We start from the raw sequence: 10,479 nt of genomic DNA, 5'->3' as shown, positions 1-10,479 counted from the left end.
GAGAGCCAGTCTCTGTTCTCCCAGCCAGGGCAAGGTGCCAACTGGAAGAGATGTTCAATGAGTTGGGATCCAGGGCCATAGGGAGAATGCCAGTGTTTTGCTGAGGCTCGGTGTGGTGCAGCTAGCTTTCTTCTGCAGTTTCTACTGAGCCTTCATTTGTGCCCCCTTGGGCCACTTTGTTAGCACCGCAGCCTCTGGGCAGGTCCAGAGGGGAGTTGTGGGGACAGCGCAGAGTGAGAGGTGCTGTGCCCACTTACCTGACCTGCTGCTCAGGCAGCCCTCTGCAGGGGGTTACTGAGGCTCTGGGTTGGGAGAGCACTGGACCAAAGTGAGTTATGGTAGGCCAGCAGTCACCCCTCAGTGTGGGGAGCCCTGTGAGAGGCACAGTCGAAGGTGGCACTGCCCAAGTCAATGCCTGGTTCCAAGCAGAGCAGCAGGGTTTGGTTTTGTTTCAGGGTGAGACTAGTGGATGTAGTCTGCATGTAAACAACGAAACATTCTTGTCCTTTTTCCCCAAAAAATAAGTCACTGTTTTTTCTTATGTTATACATGTTCATTATAAGAAGTAATTAAACAATACTGAAATACCAAGAAGAAAATAAAATTCACCCTAAATCCAACCACTCCGTAATCATGACTGACACTCAGCTGTTGGGCCTTCCAGCCTTTTAGCCCTTAATGTGAACACACAGATCCCTGTTTTTTCAATTACCATAGCTATCATGTATGGACACATCCTGTATGTCAGGCCTTATGCCAAGTGCTGGCTGGCAGCAGCTCCTCCTGCCTCATGAGGGCCTTTGTCCATGTCATCTGTTCCCCTGCCAACACCAGACATGATTCTTAAGAATTTTAGGTTTCATCTTAAATGTCTCAATTCCTTTGTTAGTTGCATCACACCCAGTACTTTCCCTTGATTACTTGTACCGTTGTCTGCTTTTTACCTTTGTTTAATGTCTGTTCTTTTCACTACTGGAAGCTCAGAGGGCAGGAACTGCCTCTTTTTTGCCTGTCAGAAATGTTCAATAAATACTTCAAATGAATGTGCAAATGATTTCATTTAATCTTCAAAACTCTGAGAGGGCATTATTTTCCCTGCGTTTTAGAGATTTTAAAACAGGTTTAGAGCAGTTACTCAGGCAGCCGGAGGTCACACTGCCTAAGTGGATCCATGTCTGGCTCCACGTGGCCTGTGTGCTCTCTCTTAGGAAACATACTTTCCCTTTTTAACAATATATTGTGAGAGTCGTTGTCAATAGACAGACATTTATGTACCTAATCTTTAATGATGCCATGGCATCCCATTGTGTGTATGTAATTTGTCATTCCACTCCTTTATTGGGCTTCCCAATTTGTCCCAGTTACGGAGGACTTTGTGGTGAACGTCTCTGAACTTCCATATTTGTGCACTTGTTCGAGCGCTCATACTTTTATTCTATAGGATAAATTCCTATTAGTCTGCACATTTGTTTACATCGTGACCAGTTGCAAGATGGGGCAAGGAGGTGCTTGAAGGAGTGGGTATCTGCGGGCGGGATGCGCGTCAGAATCATTGCGGCACTGTGAAAATGCTCCTGCCCGGGTCACACACACCCCAGGAGGCCTGTGGTGGTCTCGGGCACTAGCATTGCTTTTAAAAAGTGCAGGCTGTTCTGAGGTACCCTGGGTGAGGACCGTCGGAGTTGGCGCGTGGTTGCGACAGGTGCAAAGGCGGAGAGGCTGTAAAATGCACTCCGCCCTCGGGACAGTTCGCGGCCCGCGCCGAGCCTCCATTTCTGCCTTTGTAAGGGGCTTGCGAGGAACGCGACTTGAATGATCCAGATTCCTCCGGGCCCCAGTGTTGGGGGGCCAGGTTTGATTCTACCCGCTCTCCCAGGCAGGCCAGGCGGGGGAGCAGCTGGGAAGATGACGTAATGTGCTCACAGCTCGCTCTGGGGGCGACCAGAAAGCGGGGGGGCGGAAGTGTTAACCCTTCAACCCCCAGCCGGTGGATGGAATAGCTTGTAGAGGCCGACCCAACGGAAAAAGGAGCGGCGCCTTTAAGCCTGGGGAGGAAGGTTGGGCTGAGGACCCGGAGGCCTCTCTTCGCATTCGCTAAGAGCCCGCAAGGGGTGGGGCCTCGATATGCAAATCCAAGCTGCTGATCGATGACGCGCCATCACCCCACGCGCCGCTTCGCGCGCTGATTGGTCACGAAGAGCCTGGTCCCATTGACAACAAACAAGGGGGCGCGCGGCCTGAGGGCGGGGCCGCAGGGGGCGCGGGTTGGGGCGGGGGAATCCCGCCCCGCCCCTCCCGCGCGGCGCAAACATGGCGGAAGCTGGCACCGGCCGGTGAGGCGGTACCGGGAGGAGGCTGTCGGGTGTCATGGGCGGTGGCGGCAGCACCGCCCCCGCGTCTCCCTGAGCGGGACGGTAGGGGGGTCTTCGCGCCGAGCCGGGCGATGGACGAGAGCGGCGAGCTGGGCGGTCTGGAGACCATGGAGACGCTCACAGAGCTGGGCGACGAGCTGACCCTGGGGGACATCGATGGTGAGTGGTGGGTGGGTGGGTGGGAGTGCGGGGGCGCGCGGGGAGGAAGGGGTTACGGCAGCGCGCGGGTGCGCGTGCGCCCACCCCCCGCAGCCCTGGTTAGCGCGGGAAGAATCAGCACGCGCTGTCGGCCCGGCGGAACCCATCCCTTTAAGCGCTGCGGTTCTGCGGCGCCGCGTGTCCGGAAGCGGAGCGGGGGTCCTGGGGCCGGAGCGCGGAGCCGGGGGCGTCGCAAGTGTCCTGCGGGAGCGGCCTGAGGAGAGCGCGCGGCCGCCGCCTCCCTCGCGCGCCTACACGAGCCGCCCGGGTCCCGCTCTCCCGTCGCTCACGGCTCCGCATCGCACCTGTCACTGCCCGCCCGGCTGCGGAGGCGGCTTTGGGATCACCGAAACGGGGTCCCCAGGCTCTGCGCTCTCATCTCTGGTCTTCCCGGGGTTGACCGGCGGCCGGGTCTCCCGGCGCTCAGGGAAACTTTGGGCAGGGAGCGGCTGCAGAAGCAAGTTGCTGATGAAGCGAGCGGTGGCGGCGGAGTGTGGACGCTTCTCTCGGGAATGGAGACCCGGGCGCTCCTGCTGTCGCGTTGCAAAGGGATTTGAGCAGCGAGAATTTTGAGTTGTGGCCCTTCGGGGACAGGCTGGGGAGCGGGTAGCCTTTGTTCCGGCGACCTTAACAGCGGAGTGGAAGAGCTAGTAGGAGCCCAGGGATTCTGTCTTGCAGTGTTCTCATTTTGTGACCATGGGAATCCAAAGTTTGGAGAGGGTCAGCCCCTTGCCCAAGGTCAACCAGCTGGTTACAGAGCCCATTTCCTGGGCTAGTGTTTGTGTCACTATATCAGGCTTTCACCTGACCCTTGGGGGTGAGGAGTCCAATGAGCAGGTTAATAACCATACTAGTAACTCTCAGGAGTTGGGCTCTTCTGATGTTCTAGTCCCCAAATTCTTAACATTGTTTCACTTACTTCTCACTACAGTCCCATGGGAGACAGAGGCCAGATGTTTGCTTGTTTAAGGTCACTCACCTTAGATTGCCCAGAACCCATGCTCTTAAGCACTAACTCAAGTGCATTGTGCTCTTGAGTTTATAAAGTGCAATCATGTCCAGGCTTTCATTACGGTCTTGTAGGCAGAAAGGGCGGCTCCATCCCCATTGTACAGATGAAGACACTGAGGCAGCAGAAGATTCTCTTCTAGAGGAAAAGATAAGTGGCAGCAGCTAATTGAAAAGGATCTCTTTCTCATTTTGTTTCTGTGACGTTTAACCCCTTGGCTTGTCCTTGCCTTCTGTTTTTGGTCATCCTGGCAGTGAGCTAAGACCCTTAATTGAAGCCCCAGGTCTAACCACAGATTTTCCACTAAGTGCTCCTAAATACAGAGATGTGTTAACAAATGGAGAAGAAAGGTTCCTGGAACTTCAGAAGGGCAGCTAACATGTTTTGAGCATTTATGTGGCAGGCACCGTGTTAAGCACTCATACACATTAATGTTCTCAATCCTTAACAACAGTTTCATCAAGTAGATAACGTCTGTTATACTACTCTCATCTCCGTTTGTAGATCCTGAAACAGAGGTTCAAGGTGGTTCATTAATTTACCCAAGGTTACCTAGCCAGTAAGAAGTAAGTCTGAGGCTGCCTACCAGCCAGCTCACAAGAAGAAATTCATGTGCATTTTGCCTTCTCATTCCATAACTGATTCTTATTTATCTTAATTTGTAATGTGTTAAATTTCCTAGTGGTTAAGTATTAGCCTTTCCCCTGTAGATTTCTGAGTAAAATATACATTCTGGAAACTACCATAGTGGTTTAATGGCTTCACAGGTCCCCATACCAGATTTGGGAAAAAATAACTCCCTGTCTTCAATTGGTCAACAAGCATTTAAGTGCCAGCTCTGGTTTCTGAGCTGTAGGGAACATGAAAGATAGGAAAGAGAATTTTTGGCCTCATGGAACTTAAGATGAATAACAATAAAACTGTAATGCTGAGTACAGATAGCTTAGAATAGGACAACAGAGCATCCTGGAGTGGAACAAGGCCCTGGAGATCAACTAACACAACAGGTTTCTTTGTTGGCCTTACAGTATGTTTCTTTTAAAAAACAAAAAACACTTTGAGCCAACATTTAAAAATGTGGCTATTTCATGTAAAAATCCTGACTTGGGCATCCCTTGAAAAAGAAACACGGATCTCACTTCCAAGAGGCCTCCCTTGCCTACCCAGTCTAAATTAGTCTGGAGCTATTTTATTTTATTTTATTTTCTTAGTTGCTCAGTTGTTTTATTTAATAGTTGCTCAGAGCAGTAAGTGAAAGTCAAAATTGAAGGAGCTTGGTAAAGACTGCCATACCAGGAAGACCACTCCAAGGAGGTAGCCTTTGACCGGGATCTTGGAGCACAAGAAGGGTTGGGTAGGCTGAAGGCAAGTGGTCTGCAGTTACAAACATCCCTGTATCCTTACACGTCCATTCCCCTTCCAGAATGTCAGCTCCATGAGGGCCAGGTCCTTTTCTTTCCTTCATGCTGTATTTCTTGCACTTAGAACTAAATATTTGTGGAATGCCTGAATGAATCCAATGACCTTGGGCTGGGCAGGATTCTAAGTTGTAATAGACACAGCCCCTAGGGTTGGGTTAGATCAGTTGCTTCTAGGAGCCAGTCAGGTAAGGAAGAAGAGACTGAGTGTGAATACATATACTTACTTTGTGTGTGTGATGGGGGCTGGTACTTGCAACCTGGAGCTCTCATGCCTGCCTCCAGGAAGTCTAGGTGGGCAAGAATGCTTCACTGGGCAATATAATTCTTGCTATAATCCATGAGTGCCCTTCGAGGATGTGAGTCCAAGGAGGCCACATCCATACATTTATTCAGCACGTCTCTTAGGTGGCTTCTCAGTACCCCTATGATGGACAGAGTGCGGAGGATAGCTTTGAACAAGACATACACAGGAAACACAAGCTGAACAAATAACTGAAATAAACACTTCTGGCAGGACACATGAAGAAAATAAATGGACCCATGTTATAGAGAATGACCAGGGCAGACTAATTTAGACTGGGTAGGCAAGGGAGGCCTCTTGGAAGTGAGATCTGTTGTCTCTTTTTCAAGGGATGCCCAAGTCAGGATTTTTACGTGAAATAGCCACATTTTTAAATGTTGCTTCAAAGTGGTTTTTGTTTTTGTTTTTTTTTTAAAGAAACATACTGTAAGGCCAACAAAGAAACCTGTTGTGTTAGTTGATCTCCAGGGCCTTGTTCCACTCCAGGATGCTCTTTTGTCCCAGGCCCACTGGCCCCTGATGATAGAAGGTCTAGAGCACTTTCTTTTGTGGCAGATAGCTGTGTTATGAAAAAGTGCCTCATGTATTGTGATAAGCCAGGTCTTCTGGAAAGGCAGAAAGGTGAGATATTTTTCCACTGGGATCAGGAAAGGCGCAGGGATGGAGGTGTCCTTCTCATGAGACCCAGAAGGGTGGGTGGCAGAATCAGCATGACAAGCACATGGCAGAGGAGGATCAAGCTGCCTTGGAGATAAAAGATTACTAGTGAGTTCTTGGACTCTATGGTGTGTGTGTAAGGAAACATTAGAAGATAAGGTCTGAAAGGTGAGTTGGAGCCAAACTGGAAAGTCTTCATACCTAATGCACATGTTTTGTGGAATGTAGAGGGAACTGCTGAGGATTTTTAAGTAGAGTGATGACATGTTAGTCACAGATTTTAAGAAAATTTAAGTGTGGTGATGGGCAAGGAAGATTGGAGTCAGGGAGACCAGTTAGGAGGGAACTGTGGGCATCCGGGTGTGGGATGATGATACTAAGAGGGTGATGGGGTTGGGATAGGAAGTGGCCATCGTGCAAGATGGTGGACATAACAGGATGGGGCCTCAGCGGAAGGCCTCACCCTGAAGGCAGAGCAGAGGTGGAATTCTAATATCCCATCATAGCTTTGATCCTGGGGCACTGGGCAAGTTCAGAAGCCAGCAGGAAGAGCTGGTTTGGGGGGGGTGATAAACATTTGTCTTCAACTGGGCAGAAATTGAGGTGCTGGTGGCTGTGGGGGAGGGGTGTCATTCACTAGGAAATCAGAGGCCAGTACTGGGGAGAAGGTCAAAACTGGGGATGGAGATTGAGGAGTAGTCTCTGGAGTTGAGGCTAGAGGTGAGAGAAGATAGAACTGGGAGGTCAGATCATTTGAGGAAAGTGTAATAAAAACTAAGGGAAGGAGAACTTTTCAAAGAGTGGGTTGGTGGTTGATGGGAATAGTGGTGCAGAGGACAGCAAGGATGACAAGGCCATGAAAGGAGTCATGGGATTTGGCAATTAGGAGGTCGACATTTGACAGAGCAGTCAGATGAAGGGGTCCAAGTCTAGATAAGCCAGAAAGAAGTCAGGACTGAGTGGGTGATGGCAAGTAGAAGCAACTGTTTTCTTTGGAGAAGGTTGAAGAAACTTTTCAGTGAGCTCATTTACTTTCTGTCTTTGTGGATTTGCCCTATTCTGAACACTTCACCTAAATGGAATCATACAATATGTGCTTCCTTCACTTAGCATAGTGTTGAGGTTCATCTGTGTTGTAGCATAGTGTTTCCTTGTGTGGAGACATCATGTTTTATTTATCCATGAATCAGTTGATAGACATCTAGGTTGTTTCCACTTCTTGGCTGTTAATAAATGAAGCAGCCAAGAACATTTGTGTACAAGCTTTTGTTTGGGTGGAGGTTTTCATTTCTCTGGGGTTTGTATTTTTCCTCGGACTTATAATAGCACCAGTTATTCACTTGCTTACTTTCCATGTTCTGGCAATGAATTCAGCCCTAATTCTTGTGACAGAAACTCTCAATAGGGTGGTAGTTGCTTTTATCCCCCTTGTTGCCATCTCTTCTGAAGCCCTCCCTCTTTTTGCCCCATCTGATGTTTGTCTAGCTCTGCTGTCCCACACTTGTGGGATTACTTTAGCCATTACACTGGGGGGGGGGGGTGATATTGAAGCCCCTGTTCCCTAGTTTTTGTTTTTTTTACTCCCTAGTTTTGATGGAGCACATCCTCTGGTAGCTTCCTGAGAAAGAGTACATTAGAGGTAAATTTAGGGTGGGGGGGGGCCTTGTCTGTCTTAAAATATCTTTATTCTAACCTCACGCCAATTTGATAGTTTGGGTGAGTTTAGAATTTTAGGTTGGACATAATTTTATATCAGAAGTTTGAAGGCATTGCCTAATTGTCTTCTAGCTTCTGGTAGTTGAGAAATGAGGTATCATTTGATTCCTGATCCTTTTGTGCCACCTGTTTTCACTTCTGGAAGTTTGTAGGCTCTTTATCCTTGGTGTTCTGAATTCCATGGTGATATACACTGATGTGACCGAACTGTCAGTCACTGTACCTGCTTGGGGGGGCTCTGGAGGGCTCACTCTGTCAGACACCTGCATTCATGCACTCCTCCTGCTGGTAGCCCACCCCAAGCCCCAGCCTGCGGAGGAACTTCCAAGTTCCTGAGCCTTTGGGTAGCACTGCCTGGTCCTCTGCTGTCTTTCTCCCTGCAGTCAGCTCCGTCTTTGGCAGAGACCACAACACTACCTAGCACTGAAGAGGTTCTCTGTAAAGGTGTGTCTGACAAGGATAGCACTTCAGGCTCAGGGTGTTGTGTGGGCCCACGGCCAGGTGTCCACATCCCTGGGGAGTTTGGAGTGGCCAACCTGATGAGCCAGGGTTGAGTGTTGGGAGGGTGTGGCCAGCACACCACTGGGAGGCTGAGGTGCGGAGAGGGGTGGAAACCGACTACACGTTTCTCCAGTGAGTCATGTTTGGGGAAACTGCTCAGTGAGGTGAAGCACAGACTTTTTACCCATGTGTAGATCTTTTTCAAGACATAAACTTTGTTTTGACACTTGAATATATATCACTGTTGCTAATGTTTGGGTAGAATGAGCTACTGTTGCTCACAGCTTATTTATTTTCTACCTGATTTTAGCTCCTGATCTCATCTAGTTCCATTTCCTAGGACATAAAGTTTTCTGGGGTTGCTCAGACCACTGAACCAGTCTCCTTGGGTTTCTCCTCCTCCCCAGATCTGTTTGGCTCTGCCCTTGACAAACACTGTTCTGCATTCACACCTAGGCCTTTGGTCTAATGTTATTGAACAGTCTTTTCTGTCGTTCTCCTACTCAGCTCATGTATTGGCATTTAAAAAAATATACTTTGTGTGTTTGTCTCCACTGGATCTTTTCTTTCCTCCAATTCATAATTTAAAAAGTTCTTAACTTGATTCAAAAAGGGGTTTCTGACTATCAAATTATCTGTATCCTCTGGATTCTGTCTGAACTTTATTATTAATGTGTGCACAAATTGTTACATTTTCACATACCAGTTGCTAGGTGTTTAATAACCCGGGGTAATCCACCCGAATAGGCAGGCCCTTACATATCCATGTCCCGTGGAACATTTGCATCATTTGCAGCTTTTCGTCAACATAAATACTATTGTTCTGAACACGTAGGAGCAAGTCACTTTGGAGTCAGTTGCTTGGTGTGTGTTTCCCAAAGAGGACTCTACATCACGAGGTGGGTTACAGCTCATTCACACTACCAGCCGTGGCCCTTCCAGTTTGGAAACTCTCCAATGCTCTACATTACTCTAATTACTGTGCTGATTGGAAAATATTTGTATTTCTTCAAAAAGGCAATGTGTTCATATGGCGAAATAAAAACATGTGAGAGGGGACTGTGAAAAGTTGTGCTCTCAGCCCTGCCCCCATCTGCTTAGCACCCACCAGCTCCACCTCCTCGCAAGTAATTCATTCTGTAGTTTCTTTTACCTTCTTCAAAACTCCTTAATGCAAATATAAGCAGATAGGTGTGGATTTTAATATTTGCTCCCCTTTTTAGCTCCGCACAAATAGGTAGCATGCGACAAGCTTTGTTCTTCTGCACCCTGCATTTGTTTTTTTTTTTACTTAACTATGTATTAGAGATCTTTCCACTCTTCATTGCTGCATGGTTTTCCATTGCATGGATGCACGGTAACACATTTATCCGGTCCCTTTTGATGGACATTTGAGGGTGTTTCCAGTCCTGCTATTAAAGACAATGCCGGGGGCGTCTGGGTGGCTCAGTCGTTGAGCATCTGCCTTTGGGTCAGGTCATGATCCCAGGGTCCTGGGATCGAGCCCCGCGTTGGGCTCCCTGTTCCGCGGGAAGCCTTCTTCTCCCTCTCGCACTCCCCCTGCTTGTGTTCCCTCTCTTGCTGTGTCTCTCTCTGTCAAATAGATAAATAAAATCTTTAAAAAAAAAAAAAAGACCATGAGGGGCACCTGGGTGGCTCTGTTGGTTAAGCATCATTTCTTGATGTCACAGGTCTTGATCTAAGGGTTTTGAGTTCAAGCTCCTAGTTGGGCTCCACGCTGGGTGTGGAGCCTACTTAAAAAAAGAAAAATCAAAAAACCCAAAACAATGCTACAGTAACTAGCTTTGTAAATTCATAATTTCACCCACGTGCAGGTGTGAGTGTGGGATAAATGATCAGAAGTGGGATGGCTGGGTCCACGTGGGGATGGGGAGACCTCATAGATGCCACAGAATCAAGTGATGTAAAACATAAAAGGAAGGGGCAGGAACTACCCTTCTGTTCTGGCCCTGTGCATTTGCGGCTTTGAGAAATCCTAGGAAACTGCTGTCCACAGTGGATGTACCAATTTACACCACCACCAGTGTGTAGAAGAGGGCCTGTTTCCCCTCGGTGTCCCTGCAGAGTCCAGAACTCTGGCCCCTTTATTCTGCCTGTCTTTGCCACACGTGTGCCATTTCCGAGCTCACGCCACTCCCTCAGCCCCCCCGCAATACACACATATACCGATCCCTCTGTCTGGGCCTCCCAGTGCCTCGTTGACTTTTCTGTATTCCAGACCCCTGGACAGTCCATGGCTAGTGACCAGCTTTCTGAATGATCCCCTCCCGTGCCTCAGATGTT

The 10,479-nt window shown here is 48.6% G+C and overlaps 1 protein-coding gene across 1 annotated transcript in view; it reads left to right on the top strand.

Annotated features, from left to right (window-relative positions):
* Positions 1-2,227: 2,227 nt before the first annotated feature.
* Positions 2,228-10,479, top strand: part of SREBF2 (sterol regulatory element binding transcription factor 2) — a 65,509-nt gene continuing 57,257 nt past the window's right edge. The window contains exon 1 of the mRNA XM_021687453.1: positions 2,228-2,531. Coding sequence (XP_021543128.1) covers positions 2,444-2,531 — 88 coding nt within the window. The 5' untranslated portion in view covers positions 2,228-2,443. The remainder of the gene's footprint in view (positions 2,532-10,479) is intronic.

Source organism: Neomonachus schauinslandi, chromosome 5 (assembly GCF_002201575.2).
Source record: "Neomonachus schauinslandi chromosome 5, ASM220157v2, whole genome shotgun sequence".
In the NCBI taxonomy this organism is placed as follows: domain Eukaryota; kingdom Metazoa; phylum Chordata; class Mammalia; order Carnivora; family Phocidae; genus Neomonachus; species Neomonachus schauinslandi.
The sequence above is the reverse complement of the archived record's forward strand: the minus strand, read 5'-3'. Positions and strand labels throughout refer to the sequence as shown.